The 19,746-nt window shown below is 40.4% G+C and overlaps 1 protein-coding gene across 5 annotated transcripts; it reads right to left on the bottom strand.

Moving 5' to 3' along the window:
* Positions 1–2,212: 2,212 nt before the first annotated feature.
* rbm17 (RNA binding motif protein 17) lies at positions 2,213–19,716 on the bottom strand. 5 transcript variants are annotated; one of them, XM_026146710.2, is made up of 13 exons: positions 19,598–19,716; positions 19,047–19,194; positions 17,427–17,543; positions 16,257–16,423; positions 15,901–16,013; positions 15,587–15,637; positions 13,820–13,955; positions 13,510–13,661; positions 11,133–11,177; positions 6,805–6,881; positions 6,498–6,596; positions 6,347–6,419; positions 2,213–2,511 (listed from the first exon to the last, which is right to left on the bottom strand). In XM_026146710.2, exons 2-13 carry the CDS (start codon positions 19,167–19,169, stop codon positions 2,408–2,410), a joined length of 1,257 nt encoding a protein of 418 aa, XP_026002495.1. In that variant the 5' UTR covers positions 19,170–19,194; positions 19,598–19,716; the 3' UTR covers positions 2,213–2,407. The 5 variants fall into 5 exon arrangements, with proteins under 5 accessions (XP_026002495.1, XP_026002496.1, XP_080147492.1 ...); XM_026146711.2 differs by having other exon boundaries at positions 19,346–19,629; XM_080291366.1 differs by having other exon boundaries at positions 19,506–19,616.
* Positions 19,717–19,746: the final 30 nt, after the last annotated feature.

Raw genomic sequence — 19,746 nt, 5'->3', positions numbered from 1 at the left:
CCCAGTGGGAGTATCACTGTCACCCACAGAGGGACAAAAGGACCCCCTGATGATCCTCTAATCGCCTGAGCCAAGGTGTGAAAATGGGTGTGGGTCCCAATCAGCCAGGGTTTCGGGTGAGCTCATTGTGAAACCTGGCCCCACCTTATGAATTCACATGATAAGGTGGGGCCAGGTTTCACAATTGTGAACTGCGATTGTACTCTTTTTTTTGTATGTACAGTTTCGCATTTTCCTTGCAACATATAAAGAAACGAGGGTTGGCTCAGTATCTTTGGACAGTACTAACCTTTCTTTAATATTCCGAAATACAACTTGTGTGGAAAAAATGTAACAGCCACCTCACTAGGACATCATCACTACATCACTACAGGCTAAATGTATTACATTTCTGGATTATGCCATCAAACTGTGCCCCCTAACACACGGTGTAAGGTCAGGATTGTAATGACCTCTCTGCGGGCTATTCTGTAAAGCTATGGAAGTCACCTGGAACCAGTCTTCAATGAACAAACAATTTATTATGACATGATTTAGTTTAGTTTAAAAACTATTCAGAAACCTTGCTTAACTGTCTCTAATGTGAAAGACACATACCGGATTTTAACCTCCAAAGTCAAAGTAGATGTTCCCAGTATCTTTGAAGGCATGTCGTTAACAAGGGAATTAGTTGTAGTTTTGGACCTGGCCATAGATGTTGAGCTCTGCCTGTGAGCACAGAAGTCCCACTCAAGTGCTCTTGTGTTTGCAAGGGGCAGCCAATCAGACGAAAGCTGGCTTAAAGGGAGAAGAGTTCAAACTGTTTGATTCCTACAGTGGATGAACGGAGGGCTTCCATCAAGGCCCAATAGAAGATAAACAAGGAGAGTAGAGATCAAGAGAAAGATGACCCTTTGAAGTAAGAGCAGAGCAGTGGTCTTCAATTAGCATGCATTTGATATGCAAGTGGCTGTGGAAAATTCATTTTTGTCACCTTGTTGATTTAAAGATCAGAATCTGGAGTAATATCTTGGACACAAGTTGTCATCAGGATAACTACGAAAGCATAAACAGTTCTTTCGAATTATGCCACCAGCAGCCAACATGTAAATAGTAATGTACTCGGGGTAACTTCCTGACAAGTGCTGCACAACACTGTTGAAGATCAGCCTGAGAATGCTGCAGGAGGCGACCCGATAGTTGTTGGGGAGCATACCACACGTGGGATATGATTCACATGCAAGGCGCTTTACGTCATTTACACTGGAGTGGCTGACAGGAAAGAGACAACTTACAGCAAGTGGCCTATGGTGGAATCAAACTGAGGCCAGTGCAATAAATATTCAAGCTCAGTACATGGTGTGCGAGTGTGCGCTCCACTACGGGAACTACTGTGAGCAAACATCGTGGCCACCCCCCCTCAAGTTGCACTGTTGACACATTCGTTAGTTTCATAGACCAAACAGCACTCTGCTGTGCATGCTCAGGACACGCGCTCAACATCAAACCCTGCTCCTGGCTTGCACTCTGACACAAACACACTGCACACGCTCAGTAAAACACTGAATAATCAACTTACAACATTTTGTTGTTTAATTTAATGCTCTCTTAGCTGGGCTTATTTCATAATCAAAATGATCAACAAGAGCAGTCAATCAAACATTTGATTTTATTCCTCAGCTTTTACCCATTAACTCCCATCACTTCAACCTTTGACCACTGCAACCCTAAATGAATGGAATGATTAAATCTTTTAAATGGGTCTCGCTTCTTGTTTCTGTTTCTCTGTCCAACCCGTTTCCCTGATCTGATTCAAACCTTCTCCAGTGGGATCCTTCCTGACGTTTTTCACGGGAACCTCCAGGGCCCTTCTGGCGCACTTACATAAGTTCTGAATGAGGCTGGGGTTGCGTTCACTGTCCCAGTCCCCTTCCTATAATCTGGCAAGGCTAAATCAAGACAGTCTCTGCCTGGGGATGTGTTAACACTAGCGAGGAACCTGCGTTATGTCAGACAAACTTCAGACAAGGAAAGTAGGCTTCCTGGAGATACAACATATGATTGGAGTGGGTTTCTAGAGTTTAACCTCTCGTTATATTAGTGTTCATATTTTGACACTTAAGAACACAACGACAGTCAACATGAAGAATGAGCTTTGTTGTCTTAACTAATGAAGATCTAAAACCAGAAACAGAAAATTTTCTATGTAAAAATGACAAAACCATCAACTCAATGTTGTTTATATCCTTTATTCTTTTTACATAAAAGGTTTTTTGTTTTTTTAAACACAGGACAAACAAGCCAATATACTACAGACATGTATCACTACACAGACTGCTGTTCAGGAAATATAAAAAAGGTTTATGTACATGTGGGGAGATGATGTGAGCTCCTTGTGTGGTGGTTCTTGTAGTTTCCCAGGGTGAATTCAAACCTGCTCGCCGAGGTCCAAAACCCGAAACTTGTCTAGATTGTAGAAGCAGGCCTTGACAACTCGCCCACCGAAATATCGTCCGTTCAGATCCACAACAGCTGCAAAAGAGAGGAACAATTAATGTCAGAACCTGGGAAAACAAAGTAGAGTCATATGCAAAAAGAACAAAATCCACCACATTTTGGGACATTATGTTTCAGTCCACCTGACACTGGCAGGTTGCACCTTGCATCATCCAGGAACTCATTGATGCTTCCGACCTAGGAGGAAATCCCCCAAGGACACCCATGATCTCATTAGGAGCATGTTGTGATATCAGTAATGCATACATGCATGCATGTGGGGCTTACCGAGTACCATTTTGAGTTGCTGCAATGAAATTTCAGCCCAATGGACCAACCTCCTTCATTTTCACATACAAATGTTGATCTTTTTCCATCTCCATGAAACAAACGTGGCATCTTTTCACTCCTAACATTTTACCCAGTCCACATCAGTATAGATACCCAACAACTCAGCTGCATGCTGTTTTGTTTTTTTTAACAATATGGCTGTTAAAAAGTTGTACAGTTGAGGCTGCACCCTATTCTGATATTTACTGGGTAAGCATGTGGCCTTCAATTAAAAACACTGATCAAAACAGGCCCATCAAAGACATCAGAACACCGATGCTGTGGAGCATCTGGCACAAATCTGGAAACCTTGTGTTTCTTTGAAGCAGATCCCTACTAACATGAGAATGTTGTATCACTTACGCACAGGAAGAACAAAACACAACAAACTAAAACAAAGTCACTATTGTCTCAATATGTTTTATGGTAGATTTATTCTCTGTGACCTCCAAAGATCGGTTCATCTCTCCTTTGTAAAAAATAAATTATTACACTGTTTATGAAAAACAGCCGGCTCATGCTGGTAGTTCCCAGCAAACAACACTCAAGAAGAGAAAAAAAAGAAAACTTTTTTTGGCTCTCGTACGTCTGCATTCTAGGAAAATAGGAAATTTTATGTCAGGGTCATTTCCCAGGACCGTCTCCTAAAGATGAACCACTGAGGTAATGATCCTTTAAAAAGGACGCGTCTTATCCGACTGTGTGAGAGAGGACAGGATTCAGCATTAGTCACTGAGGCATGTGTGTCCCAAGCATGATAATGGATCTTGAAGGACGCCAGAGATCACTTCAGTTGGTAGACAGCCATAAAGCGTGTGCATATGCACAAAACAACGTGTGTTATGACTACAGCAGCTAAGGGGAACATCTTGATTCGTATGGAAACAGATGGTTAGTGTACAATTGTGCATCTTTTCAAAGATGAATTCAGACCATTTTTTAAACGTGCTTTCTTCACAAGGGTTAGAGAGCAATTATTTTATGTTATGGGTGCGGATGATTTACAAAAGTTGTGCTGTTTTCTAAACGCAGGCGCACTCTGTTCATTTCAATGTGACTCGCACAATCTGCCAAGAGCTGTGGGTAATTTACTAACAGGACAAGCATATCAATATAAATCAGTTGTACATGTGTACGTTCAGTGTAGGCCTACAGTGGCAGTCATGAGCTCGTTAGAATGGAAACAGGCTTTAGTAATTGCTTCGATGTTGACAGTACCACCATAACGGTTCTACGCTGAGAAAGAGACAGAAAAACACCTATTGCCAAAGTGCATGCAGCTGAATTTGTGTAACCCATGACAAAAAAAAAAAAAAAAAAAAAAAACAGTCATATGTTAGAGGATCACGAGATCATGGTGAAAACCATGTGCACCTTTTATGACCCTGAAATCAAAATGCTTTAATTTCAGTGTAATAAAACTTAAAAACTTAAGAGACATTTTTTCCTTAATAAAGATTTATTAACATAAATGCATCAGACCAACATCCATATCCAAGGCCTGAATATACTAAGGACAGGGTCCAAATTCAACATAGTCATCCTCCCTGTTCTTGCCATTCGTCAGCTGTTTCGCTTTGACCCTCCGTGCAGGCTGTGAAATAGCCACAGAAGCCGCAGTTTACAGGAACCAGAAACCGAGAATTGAAGAATTGCAATAAGTTTTGCTGCCACTGGCACTGCGTGACTCTTTTAGTTTCCAGGTCATTTCGGAGTTCACTAAACAAATTTAGAATTAGGTGGCTTTGTAATCCATCCATTTTTAACCACATCCTCATCTGAAATTAATAAGCGCACCCTTAACTTACTGCGATGTCTCCTCTACAAAGCAATAACCAATGTGAAAAAAAACTGTTATTAGATATACATCTTATGCATAGCAAAACTTAAATATTCCCCTCACTAAATTTTGTGCCCTGAGAAAGGAACTCCGAGTAACGCCTATGCAACAGGGCCAATTGCAAAAATCTGAGTTTCCACCTCTCATGTGCAATACTGTCACTGTGCTGTTTCGGTAAATGCCAAGCAGAAAGTGCTAAATGTCCAACAACAGATCTAAATTCATCATTATAAATCTTTACAACTTCTCAGAAAAATGACAAACTGTTCCTTTAACTATTGTCATTTACTATCTGTAATCTAATGAAGGTAATGAACAACTTTCTGTTTGAGGACAATGTGCAATCGCCAGGCTCTGTAACCTTTCCATCACCTCATACTCACGTCAGCAGTGAAGAGAACCGACAGGATTATTTAGCTGGTTTCTATGTAGCCATTAAACCTTTCAAAGAATAGCCGGGAAAATTTAACTTCAAACTTATCTTCTTGGGTAGTATTGCATTCCTTCAAGCGTGAACACTACTGTGATGTACTGTTGTGTTGCCACTGCTTAAAAAACAAAACACAAAAAAAACCTAACAGCAACAACTCTGCATGTCTGATTAGTAGTGTTCTAGCAGAATACAGTATGTTTCAGTATTTGAGAGGCTTTAGCCGACCGTCTGACCTGGGAATCCTGTCACCCAAAACTGCTTCTTACTACTTTTGAGTCACTGTCACGCTCACCCTGTCTCAACACTGAAGACAGCATCGATCGCTTTAACGGGGAAGTTGGCGTTTGCTTTTTGTGCACATTCAAGATGAGCGTTAAAAATCAGAGAGAGCGGTCAAGATCAGAACAGGGCTTAAAGGGAGCCATCAAAGGGTGTTTCACAACCGCGCTGTTTGGTCTGTTTAAATCAAATGTAGACAGATTGCAGTCAGATTGGCAACACGCTTGATGTCTCAATTGGTGGATTCAAGTCTTAGTTGCACATGATGACCAGAGGTGCACAAAGATGCAACCTTGGAGGGGAGATAAAAATCAGAAGAAAATCAGGTTTAACTGGGTTCCAGCATATTATTTACAGCTACCGTGACGGACACTAAATACAACAATCACCTCCGGCCTGTGAGTGCGAGAACATGCCCTCAGACTTCACTTTCCGGATGCTTCGTCATCACCTGCAGAAACGGATCACTTAGTGTGAGACTTTTAATTTGATTCTTTATGGCAGGTTTTAGTGTCGTTCTTTGAGAACCTGCCCTGCTTTCTGAGAGCTGTGATATAAGCGCGGTTCTGCCGGTGCCACAGGGAGACGCCTGGGTCACAAATGATGTAACACCGCAGGGAATGGGAGTCTCACCTTGTTTCCGATCTGGGCCAACTCATTTAGAATGGGACACATTTTCACCCACATTATTAGAGCAGTTATGCAATGATTCCTCCCCCCCAAAAAAAAGAGAAAGAAAAAGGAAAAGTGCGATGCTGTTACATGAAGTAATTTAGGAAACAGTCGCCTACATATGCAGACTGAAAACCATTGTTTAAATGAGAATGGAAATGTCTGAGGCAACCACTTTCATTATGAACAAGTGCACAGCGAGGAAGTTCCTCAAACTCCTGTGACGCTTGAAGGCAACATGGTCTGATGCAAATGCCCGATATCTCATGAGTTGAGGCCTATTCCAGGGATGGCGCTTAAAAGAAGTGAATACTGACCTTTGATGGCCGACTCCACCCTCTCAAACTCCAGAAATATTCTGACGGCTTCATCATCTGGCACCTCTGCAATCTGACAGCGGAAAGAATCTTCACGCTTCTGTTTTGATGACTTTACGTAAATCGAGTTTTATAAATCACTTCATCTCACCTCAAAAATGACACATTTAACTACTTTGCCGTATTTCTCGCATTCCTCTTTCGTCTCTCCCTCCAAGTCCTCGTCCACCTCTCCTCGCCCCACCATGTTCTACGAAGGGAAACAACACATGTAACCAAGCTGCACGGGACATCAGACTAGTCATAATCTCATATTAAAACTGCAGTCTTTCCATCACCCCAGTGTTCTGTGTTGAAATAATAACATGTGCCACTTATAACCCACTGATCATTTTTCTAATGCTATAGTAGCCAAACCTAGAAAGGGGGAATTTAACAGCACACAGGGATACACGTACCCTCAGCAGGACCACCTTGGTCGGGTTTTTCAGGATCTCAGTGAGCGGGTTCGCGTCAGACTTCTTGGAGGAGTCAGCTGATTGGAAGAAAACAGAGGTGATCGTAATTTTTTCCTTATCATCAGAATATTTACAGGCAGCAGGTATGCTGGATGGAGCAACAGAAGGTGTCGGACGATAAGTGGATTTGTGCGGGACTGTTCAAAACTTGGGAGCTTGATTCAACACAGATGATAAATGAAACAATTCAGCAGTTTGTTTTGCGTCAGCTGGTCTGATATCTGCTTCGTCTGACATCCAGTTGGCTTTTACTGTGCTGCTGAGAAGCCACTCTGGGTCGTTCTGGGTCATTCAAGTAATAAAACTGTTAAGATTTCTGGAAAGTGGCCAAGTTGCCAGTCTCACTCAAATACTGAAATGTATAAAACAAAACAGAGCTGAAGTTTTCCTGCTCATCTTTATATATTTTCCGTTTAGATATTAAGTTAAACAACTAAAAAAACAAACAAACAAACAAACAAAAAAGAAAAAAAAAATGCAATTTCCACACTATTTTTCCACATTTCGGAAATCTAAATGACGATCTGACAAAAGTATTGATATTACTAATTAATAATAATAAGGGGTAAAGGGTGTGCTTAAGCTGCTAGCACATTTGAGAATATGAGAGACTATCAGAGTAGCTATGTTCTTATTTGACAGTCATTTAACTGGACAATAAACAACGCTGATAACAGAGCTCAAGTTATTCAACAGCCATACAGATAAGGTAAACATGGATGGAGCGATATCCAATTGTGCCCTCTAGTGGTTAAACAGAAACACTGACATGTTTAATGCCAGGGAGGAGTCTACGGAAGCGTAGAGCTGCCACCCAGGCAAAAGAAAAATACAAGTGTATCACGTTATAACGTGAAAGGTTTATTGTTCTAACAAGATACTTTTCCTGTTTGTACAATATACTTTTCACGTTTGAACAACATAATATCACGTTCGTACAATATCAATATTATATTGTACGAACGTGATAATTATGTATATTGTAATAACGTGATATTACGCTTCCGTAGGAGTCGGCCTCTTATTACAAATCGGCTATTTCATTTTTAATCTATGCTTGCTAGACAGACAGACAGACAGACAGACAGACAGACAGACAGACAGACAGACATACATACATACATACATATGGCTATAAGCAATAACTTGCAGCAAAAAAAAAAAAAAAAAAAAAAAAAAAAAACCCTCATGTATACGAATTGATGTTAATTGGGGGTTTTTTTTTTTTTTTTAAATTTGTCAGAATTTTCCATAATTCCATAATAAATTGGAGCATTTTCCATAAATGCTCCAATTTATGGATGCTCCAAAAGAAAAAAAGGCGGGAATTTTAAGGCAATTATGTGAATGCGCAGGCTTTACTGGGTTAAGTCATAATGGAATACATTGCAGATTTGACTTGTCATAAATGATTGTCCAGGGGTTAGGAGAACAGGTCAAAGAGCGAAAACTGCACAGAAGCCAAACATTTGATGAAAAGCTGTTGAGAGGGGAAAATAAGGGAGACTTGAAGCTTGTTCGCATTGGCAGCAAAGAGCATGCTGTACAGGCAAAACTCTGCACCCTGCTATAAGAAGCACAGACCAAATTCAAAGCAGGAAAGACTTAACCTCCTAAGACTTGAACCCTTCCACGGCATGCATTTTAATTTCTCTTTGATATTTGGGCATATTGGGGCCCAATGAACGTAAAAACAAAGAATTACCAGATCTTTTTTTTACCAGATTTTTGTCTTTAAGAAAAATAAGAGCCACATATGAGGATATTCGTTTAAAATTTTGATAGAACAGTAGCAGTATAATGTCCTTGTAAGTGGATATCAGGCCCTTGTAGAGCAAAATTGAGTATTTTGGTCTAAATAACCCAAAAAGTGATGTCCACATATGTGGACGCCAGGTCCTAGGAGGTTAAAATTAATTTTCATATTGAGGCCGGGTTGCAGCTTCAGCCTGGGCGGCATCACAGCATTATAGCACAGCAGAGCATTTGTGTTGCAGATTGCAGTACATACCAAGACTACAGTATTGTTTGATCGAATCGCATTTACAGAAGTTACAAAAAGGTGATCGAGGCCAAATTGATAAATAGAAGATAATTAGGGGACTCATAGTACGTTTATAAACAGCATGATGTATTGCCATGCATATATGATTTTTAAGTCAACCAGCTGTGGAATCTACTACAACACTTAGTATCCAGACAGTGTCTACCGCAGATTACGTGAATAATGAAAAACTGGTATGGAAGACGATATAGTAAAAGAGGATTTTATAACTTAATTTTTTATGACATTGGCTTATTTACATTAGCCTTATGGTTTACCTACAGTAGCACCTGGCAAAAATAACAAGCTGGAAAGAAAGTGCTTTAGTAGGCTGGAGGAATTCACATGGCTTGAAAGCCCTTAGCATAAAAGTACAATTATACAGTTATTTATCCAACATTAAAGTTTTGATATAGACCCTAAATACAGTAAACAAATGCAGGCCATTTAAACTTGACTTCAGATGTACATGGAAATATGAATATTCAAGATATGATAAATTAGATACTAATGTCATTAAATTAAAATAAGATCCTTCTGAAGGGGTTACAGGTGCACAAACTCAATCACTTTTTGCCCACTGGTAGGTGTCTGCCAGGCAACATAATAATATTCCCATTATCTGATACAGACAAGAAGCTTCAGGGGACTAAGATATGAGCCAAGTTTGGGTTACTCAACTCCTGATTATCAGATCAAGTTTGTAAGCAAACAAACAGACAGAGATTTGGTGTTATATACTGTTGATGCTGTATCGAGGTTGTCATATTATAGTGCACTGCATAATGACGCCACCAGAGGGCAGTCTCTACATGTGAAACACTGAGTGGAGCTAAGTAAGCTGTGAACAGGGTCATAGACAGAGTGCAAACAAAACTCCTGCTGATAAAAGTGAGCCAGACAAAATGGATACAGCTGTGTGCAGTAGGGCTGCACGATTTTGCATATAATGAGAATCACGATTTTTTTTGCTTAGAATTGAGATCACGATTCTCTCATGATTTTCTTTTCCAATATAAATATTTATTGCATTTATTAAGTGCACATCAACTTCGTAACAGTTGAGACTGAACATAAAAACCATAAATGTCTCACATTTTGTCTTTGCCGCAAAATGTTGTACTGCTTGTAATTCCGTCTCCACCGTTGCTCGACACTGTGTGTATACAGCAGGTAGTGCAACATTTGAAAAATAGTTGCGGGACGGCACAGTGTAGCGTTTGTCTAGGGTTTGTCTAAATCCCTTGTTTTGCTCAGTGTTGATGGGAACCATATATTTAGCCAGGTGATAAGTGATAGCCTCCGTAATTTCTTTGTGCCTGCGGGAATTCGACGGGTATGGGGAAGCGCGGTATAAGGTTCCCGTTATTGATGTTTGGGTGGTTGACCGGGACGGATTTTCTCCTGTCACTTTCTTGGCCTTTACAGCTTCATCATCTCTCACGTGCTCTCCGTTGTTTTTTTCCCTGCCTGCTGGCTTCTGTATCACGTGGTATAAGGCTCCGCCCTTGTCATTTGTTTTCATGCAGATTATGTCCCGGATCAAAATGCGGTCATCTTTTTTTTTTCTTTTTTTAATCGTTGTCATTTGGAAATGAGATCGCACATATGTATGAATTGAGATCGCGATTTTCTAACAATTAATTGTGCAGCCCTAGTGTGCAGTATTACCCTTGAGAACAAACTCAAACTCACATCAATAAGCTATGGAAGAATGTAGGTGTCCCAAAGTGCAAATGTCCTAATTAAACAGAAATTTAACCATTAAACTAATCATCTACTCTTGAAGTAAGAGAACACCAACTTAATATGATCAATGTTAGCAGTGGAAGCACTAGCAGCCTTCTTTCTTTGTAGGTCAAAGTCCACACGTCTATATTAAATGTGGTTATGCAAGGTTCCAATAAAGTAAGTTAGCTTTGAAATAATCCTCATCTACTTTACAAGCTTATAATACCCCCAGTTCCATATGTGATAAGTCAGGAAGGTACGAAGGTATCAATAACTGGATGTGTCCAAGCTGACAGCTGTTTTAACACAAATATGCTGCGTAGAGAACATGGATGCAGAGATTCATGCTAATACAATGAATCTGTGACACGTGCATAGAGTAACTGTGTGACAGTATGCATGTATATAAAAGTCATGCAAACACAAACTTTAAAGATGATCCGTGTGGCACATTCTGCAATATGAAAGGGAGAAAATGGGAGTGGAGGCCAACCTGCAGAGCCTGAAGTCTCAGTGGCACCTGATTGGCTGGAGCCTGCTGCTCACACACACACACGCGCGCACGCACGCACGCACACACACACACACACACACACACACACACACAAAAAATGAAAAGACATGCATGTAAAGGTCACTGTAAAACATCTAACTGATATTGAAATGGAATCTTGCTGTGGTCACACCCAAAACAAAAATATGTGAAAACAGTGGACGGCTAAATAATCCACATGCTCACACAGACCAGGACAGGCTTGAGACAATAAAAGCAGCTTTTGATGCAGCTGACAGATACAGAAAATCACGTTAAAGCAGACAGGGTGAAAAGGAACACAGAAAGGCAGGGTGGGGTATAAACATCAGAACACGAGCGGTAGGGCTGGGCGATGTGGATCTTGAGGGGTAGGCTGAGAGTAACGTGCTACTGGAGCACAATGTGAAGAAATAAAAAAATAAAACAAAATTTAAAATCCAGTTGAGCTAACCTAGTTTAAAGGGGTCATAAAAGAGTATTTTATAAACAGAAGCCAATAAACCAAAACTGTAAAATTGATGGAGACCTATATATTTATTTATTTATTTTAAATTATATGGCGCCAAATCACATCAACAGTCACTTCAAGCAGCTTGATATTGTAAGGCAGTGATACTCAAGGTTTGGCTGGGGACCCCGAGTGGGCTATGAAGGTACTGCAGGTGGCCCACAGTAATCACAGAAATTCAGTTTGACGTTATAAACATTTACAGTTACATATTTATATAAAATGATTCATTTCTATAAAAAGGGAATTAAAACTGGTAATAGGAAGTGATTAGTTTGTGATATTACTCACTACTCTGACTATTTAGGGCAGAGTAGTGAGTAATGTTGCTCTTGCACTGGAACTTGGGGCCCAGTGGTAGGTGGGTCACACAGTGGCTCAGCACTTAGCATATGACTGCAATACGTTTTAGCCATTTAGAGCAAAAAAGCCTGTGTTGCTTATGGTTTTGTTTGGTTTTTTTAAACCGAATTTTTAGGAAATGAATTGCTTTCTCTTGTAACTTGACTTTTCTTTTAAGATTTGGCCCATGGCATTTTCTGGTATTTAAGTGGGCCGCAGCCCTCTTGAATTAAATGACTTTTGTAAGGAAAAGACCCGACAATAACACAGAGAAAACCCAAAAATCAGATGACCCCCTATTAGTAAGCACTTGGTGACAATGGGAAGGAAAAATTCCCCTTTTAACAGGAAGAAACCTCTGGCATAACCAGGCTCAGGGTGGGGCAGCCATCTGCCGTGACCCCACAGCCACACCAGGCACACATGTGCCTGTCGTAAATGCTGTTAGGAGTCTTACAAGCGCCTAACTGGCACGGTTGGATGGCACAAAGCTACAAGCACGAAGCCAAAGCTTTGGGTCCGACCTCTGGCTTTTCACTCCTGCATGTTTAGGGTTGAGACCCACACGCTGCATGCTTCAGGTAACACTGTCATTATAATATACAGAGGTACAGTGAACTTAACATTGAGTAATGGAGGGAGAAGAATCCTTACTAGACACGTAAGGATGATTATTACAAGCAGCAGAAATCATTTTACAGTGAGCTGATGGGTTTGCAGTATTTCAGGGTTTTAGTTCTGTTTTTACTCAGAGATTGGTCCATCATGGGAACATTAACACACACACACACACACAAAACCCAACTAAACTGTAATGTGCCTATTTACACAAGTGGCACAGAAACTTTATTAACACAGATACAGTCATGACCTGACTGCAAATGATGATTTGTGTTTTCCTACAAGGTCTTTTTGTACGTGCCAATTTTACCCACGCTTAGTGAGTTCAAGTGTAAACTGACTCACTAAGTCAACTCTTGAAGCATCATGAAAGAAAACATTAGCTTATTGCTTTGCTTTCTAACCAGCTTCATTTCTTAACGAGGCTTTTAGAGTGAAACATTTGCAGGAATTTGTATAAAAACCTAAACTGACAGTCTGACACATGATTACAAATTAATATACATTTCTTAATTTGTATATTTAGTTAAGACGTAATGCCGTTTTTAACAAATGGCAGTCTTATGTTTAAAATAATGACAGTAGTTCAGCTAAGTGCAGTTTAGTTTTGGTTTTCACTGTGAGAGTGAGCATAGAATTCAAAGTAATGAGAGAGTGGGGGCAGGGGAGAGAGCCGTAAACATCTATATGACTGCACAAACATTTATGTGACACAATGATCAAATTATAACTCGATCAACCAACTTCTCTGATCTAACCTGCTAATGTACCGTTTAAAAACAAAAATACAAAGGCATCGCCCAGCCCTAAGCTAAAGATGGAAAGGACAAAAAAAAAAAAAAAAAGCACAAAGGTCGCTCTTACGTTTTTCTGCTGCGTCACCTATGATGATCTTTCCACCTCTCTTGCTGGTCTTTTCCACGGACAGTGCCGTGCTGAGGCCTTGCTCGTGCTTCCCGAGGCCCTGGCCTTCTTTGAAGCCATATTTCTGCATAATCTTATGGGCCACTGTGCCTCTGCAGGAGAAGGAGAATTAATGAAACATTCAGCTATACAGTACATATAAACATGATATACAACTGATTAACTGTAGTACTTAACTTGAAGTACTTTTTATTCAAGCAGAAATAAATGAACTATATAAATCTACTTGTTGTGTAATATAAGCACCCACCCCATGTTAGCAAGGAAGGAGCTGGTCGGTCCAGGTGGTGAGCGGGGCCGGTCTGAGTCTTCATACATAGGTGGAGGGATGGCCGCCTTTGAGCCTCTGGCAGGACGGCCCTCATCTTCATAGGAAAATGAAGAGCCTGAGATCACACACACAAACAGAAAATGGCTGATGATTTATAATGCAGTAACAAAGGGCTCAACTGCAATGTCAACATGCATTCAAAGTAAACTTTAGGCATATAAAGGTGACCTATTATGGTCATTTGAAGCGCCACATCTTTATTTGGAGCTGCATGATTCACAGTTAGATGGGGGTTGGTAAATACAGCTATATTCATCCTGTCTGAAACCATGTTTTAGTTCCTCTTCCTTTAACTTTAACACCACCATCATTCCATTTCCTCGACAGGCCGCCCTGTAGTAACCTGAGACAAACATACACGATATTGCCAAAGGCATTCACTTAACAACCGCTGACCCCGCTCTCTGATTTTACATGACCTGCTGCTTCATGTCTGAGTTGTTGTCATTTTCAATCGTTTCTACTTGGTTATAATACTACTAACAGATGACTGTGGAAGATTTAGCAGTGAAGAAATTTCATGACTAGACTTGTTGCTATCCTATCACAGTACCACACTGGAATTCACTAAGCTCCTGAGAGCAATCCATTGACCCACAAACATTTGTAGAAGCAGTCTGAATGCCTGCATGCTTGATTTTATCCACTTTGGCCGTGAGTGAGTGGGTGAGGAAGCACTTTTGGAATTACAGTATATGATATCCACTCTTACTGCCATTATATGGTTCTAGGAGCAGAAAGAAATGAGCATTCAGAAGTCTGAAAGCTAAATTTTTGTACTGTGTTAAAGTTAAAAAAACTTAAAATGCAGTGTGGCAGTACACACTGGCTGCCTTGTGTCCCGTTCTCTGTCGAGATGATCCCACACTGCTTCAATAAGGTTGAGGTTTAGGCTTTGAGGAGGCCAATTCATGAGTGATAGTGTTCCAGCATATCCAGGTGTGCCTTTATCTATCCAGTAAAAACATACCTTTATCTACCAATGCGTGTAAACACACTATTAATGTGTGCTATCATGCTGAAAAACAAAGCCACTCCCAATCAGATACTTCTCAGATGGTATTGCACGGTGGAGCAAAGCTCAAACCTGACAATCCTGACTTTACCAGCCCATCGGTTTTCACAAGATCCCAAAATCTGTGTGTCACGTTCTGTGTCCATGACACAGAAAGAAAATTCAGATATATTTTAAATGAAATTCTACTAAAAATATTCAAGCTCATAAGCCCCATTTTCCCTAAAAATCCTAACCCTGCAGGAGAAAAAAACCCTACAGTTTCTCTTCTATCGTGGCTCAAGAGTTAGGAGTTCGCCTTGTAATTGGAAGGTTGCCGGTTCGAGCCCCGGCTCGGACAGTCTCGGTCGTTGTGTCCTTGGGCAAGACACTTCACCCGTTGCCTACTGGTGGTGGTCAGAGGGCCCGGTGGCGCCAGTGTCCGGCAGCCTCGCCTCTGTCAGTGCGCCCCAGGGTGGCTGTGGCTACAATGTAGCTTGCCATCACCAGTGTGTGAATGTGTGTGTGAATGGGTGGATGACTGGATATGTAAAGCGCTTTGGGGTCCTTAGGGACTAATAAAGCGCTATATAAATACAGGCCATTTACCATTTACCATCTTCATTATTCTGCAGTGAGCCAGTTGTATGCTGCTACTAAGATAAATATCCCCTCAGACTTATCAGACTTACCATCTCTGTCCACAAGGGAAGATGGAGGGGCAATGGCTGCTCCACCCATGCCTGAAACAGAGACAAAAACAGATCAAACAATCAGGCAAGTGGGTTTTACTTTTTGTTTTACTTTCAAAATAACTTCAGTGATCAATTTATGATAAGAAAACAAAGACAAGTAATCTCTGGGAGGGGCACAAACCATCTAGGGTGTCAACTGATTTGAAATCACGAGACGCTAAATGTCTAAACAATGTGGATAAGGATCAGATCACAGATTATTTTACTTGCAAATCAGAGTCAAAACATCATTCAGTGTTTCAAGAACTCACTTCTTTTCCTCCTCTCCTTTTCGTACTCCTCCTCCTCATCCGAGTCTTCCTCTGCTGCCGGGAAACGAGAGAAACCACTGGGAGCTCCACTTTCGTGTCTGTCTTTCCTTTTCCTGCAGACACAACGCCCACATTCAGGATTTAGTTGTCTGCTTCATTCAGTTCATTTCTAAATCAAAGTAAAGATCCTCCAAATTCCTGAAAACTAATAAATAAAAATCTATTTTAATCATTTTAAATGTGGAAGAATAGAAAGCTTCAAGTATTTTATTTCATCTAGTTTGTCAATCTTTAGCTTGTATAATACATCGCCTACTGAGGAGAATTTAAAACAAAAGAAAAGAAAACAGCCATACTTTTCCCTCTCTTCAATTTCCTTCTGCCGCTCCTGCTCCCTCTGTCGCTGCCGTTCTTCTCTGTGACGCTTCACCACCTTCTCGTAGTCATTGGGGAACATGGGGTCATACTCGTCTGCTAAGGGGATCAGCACATCACTAGCAGAGAAGGCACTGGGGACTGCATCCTAAAGCAAGAACCAGCAACATATGAGTGAGATAAATGAGTTCCTTTACAATTTTTACACTGGACACTGTTATATTCTCCCTCTGCATCTTTGGCAAAGATCCAACTGAATTAAATTTTTAAAAAAAATTAAAAACAGCAAAATACAGACAACATGAAAGAACTGGTTGACAACATTACGCTATAGAATACTATATGTAATACTAAAGATAAAGCTGGATTTATGGCACATGAGGGGTGGATGAACGCAGGGGAAATGTGGTTTTTATACATGTTTACGCATATTAGACTGGTGATGTGATTCTTCAATTATCTTTATACCTGCAAAGCAAAGAGCAGTTGTTTTTAACTAAAGAAATAAAACTTATTTCATTCCACCTTGCTCATCTCTACTGCAGCGCTGCCTCACTGTCACCCAGAAAGGAGCGACTGCAGCTCCACATACACTCATCACTGAACCATGACGACAGCCGTGTAAATCTGTTTCTTCCTGTCTCATGTAGAAACTGAGAATAAGCTTGAATTTAGTATCTGACCAGTGTCCAATAAAGAAGCAGTGGCTGCTGCTTATCAAACAAATCAGCAGATTTATTTTAAAAACAGCATTCAGTCTCGACTTGATTTGGAAACAGTTTTATTTGTAGTTCAGCAAATCTCATCATATCCGAGGAAGCATTGACTAAAAGAATCCTTGTAAAGCTTTCCAAAGGTTGCTGGTGTTACTCTACAAATATGCAACCTGTCTCAAAGTGAGCCTTTGCTTTTAACATTCAGCCTGCAAGCCACGATCAGAGAGAATGTGAACACACAGCAACGTCAGACACGATCACCACCAGCTTTGTCGTTATAAAAGACCGGGTTTAACAGATATTTAAGACTCAAGTAATGCTGCACAAACAGCATAATTTGTCCAGGTGTTTTTCAATATTTCCATACTGACCAACCCAGTAACAGTTTAACACTGGTCTTGAGTACCCATCCATAACAAACACTGTGAGCCGTACCTTGAGGCCAGCCGCAACATGTGGAGGAGCGTCTGTGATCTGTCGCTCATCACTGGAACTTCCTCTCTTAAGATCAATGACAGGCGCCAAGACGGTGGTCTGCTTCATCCGCTGGGTCTACAGAAAAGAAAAAAAACAACAACAAAAAAAACAGCATAAACAAAACAACCAATTAACCTTGTTCTTCTTCTGATCAGTGACTGTAGAAATACATCAAACAGAAAACCATTTGCTCCACACTGGCATGACAGACAGTTGCTGCGGATATGTTGGCTGCACATCCCAAACATGCTCTACTGAATTGTAATCTGGTGACTGCAGAGACCATTCGAGCACAGGGATCTCATTATCACATTCAAGACACCAGTCTGGGATTATCTGAGCTTTGTGACATGGGATGCTATCTGCAGGAAGCAGCCATCAGAACATGGGCACACAGTGGTCATGATTGGATGGACATGGTCAGCAACAATACTCAGAAAGGAAGTAGCATTAAAAAGAAAAAAACCTCAGTCTGTATAAACAAGCCCAAATTATGGCAAGAAAACTGCTGTATATAGACAAGTTCATTCAGAGATGCTTTTCGGCATACTCATTTGTGGTTTACTCATAGGGGTTATTTTGTAACTCAAATAACCACTATGTCGCCCAGGGCTGCAATGATTCATCAAGTAAATCAAATATTTCAATTTAAAAAAAGTTTTTAAACACAAATCTTTTGCTTTGATGCTTCGTTTAACATACGACTCTGTAGCGTGCCATTATCACCATGGAAATGCAAGCATTTCACCCACATTTACATGTAAAAACAAACCTACAATAGAAACTTATTTAGGAGCAGCATGTAAATAATAGGTTTGACCAAATTAAGTCCACACAGCCGCCAGTTTTCAACAAAAGCACTGATAACACAACGGCAAGAGTGATGATGACGCTGGTTTAAGATGGAGCCATATTCTTTTTACACATACACAGATTGCAAAGAGCAAAAAGGCAGAGCCGTTACCGAGACGGTAAGCTCAGGCTGAGTGAAAGAAAACTTGTTTCAGGTGTCCAAACATCAGCGTGCTTCCTGTGATCAACATTAAAACCTTTACTGGGAAAAAGTGAGTGGGAGTCCTTCATCAAAGCACCTGATCAACAAACTCCAAAGTGATGAAAAGTGAGCTTCGTAGCTGCTCCATCCACGGCCATTTGTTTATTTTTTTTTTAAAAAGTCCTGTAAAGCTGCAGAAGTTTTATTAAAATCTGCAGAACTATTAACTTAGTCTGATACTGTGTTTAAATCATACAGCTTAATGAAGGCTGACGGCAACCGCTCAGTTTTACATAGAAGGGAAGAATGAGGCAAGACTGGGATGTACTAGACCAGATTTAATTCAAAACATTCATAACATTTTTCAGACCAAATGTAAAATAATATAAAATATTTTGTTAATTAAATTACATTAATATTTAACAATATAAAAAAAGAGCTTTTTTTCACAAGGTAATAAAAATGTACACATGTACACACATAAGCACTAGTATCATCATTTCTGACCATCTTATAAACAAAAGTGTACGTTAAGCTTGATTGAATGACAGCCCACTATAATACATGTGTAGTACTGCACGCACCTTGGCCTGTGTCAGAGCCGCCTTCTTCACCTTCAGCTGGGACTGTAGCAGCTTGAAGTTCTTGGACCAGCCTTCGGTCTTAGTGTCACTGGCACCCACACCGAGGTCATCATAGAGCGACATTGCTGTCCGTCAGTGCTCCTGTTGCCTTCGGACACACAAACACGTTTCACTTCTCAATATTTATCGAGCCTACGGTATCATCATTCAACCCTTCACTGCTTGGAAAAGCAAAAAATTAAAAAAAAATTAAATCGGTTATAACGTGCAACAGCTAAATCACAAATCTCCGCTATAACCTTTTGTGATTCCGTCGTTTGATACTGAAGCAAATTTCCCAGGAGAAACTGGGAAACGTTAGCTAGCTAACGAAAGCTAAGGCTAGTGTTGCTAATGTCTGCTCCTTATGAAATGTGTCAAGAAAAGACCCAACATTCGTTCCACTGTCTCTATACCTACCACTATTAAATAGAATTTAAAATTAATTACAAGTCAGTTCATATTAATCTACTTTTTTTCTTTAAAAAGGCTAACCAGCACATTTGATATACCTCCTCACTGCTCGTAACGGAAGCCGGAGCGCAAAAACAAAAACCAAGAGCCAACATTTGCCGGGATTTTACGGTCTTGCGCCATCTGGCGCCCGGATGACTCATTTGAAACCAGCAATTTCTGCAGAAATATGCCCTGTTGTTAAAAT

This window comes from Astatotilapia calliptera, chromosome 17, assembly GCF_964374335.1.
Source record: "Astatotilapia calliptera chromosome 17, fAstCal68.1, whole genome shotgun sequence".
Lineage (NCBI taxonomy): Eukaryota > Metazoa > Chordata > Actinopteri > Cichliformes > Cichlidae > Astatotilapia > Astatotilapia calliptera.
Note: the sequence above shows the minus strand (reverse complement) of the source record. Positions and strands in the feature narration are given on the sequence as shown.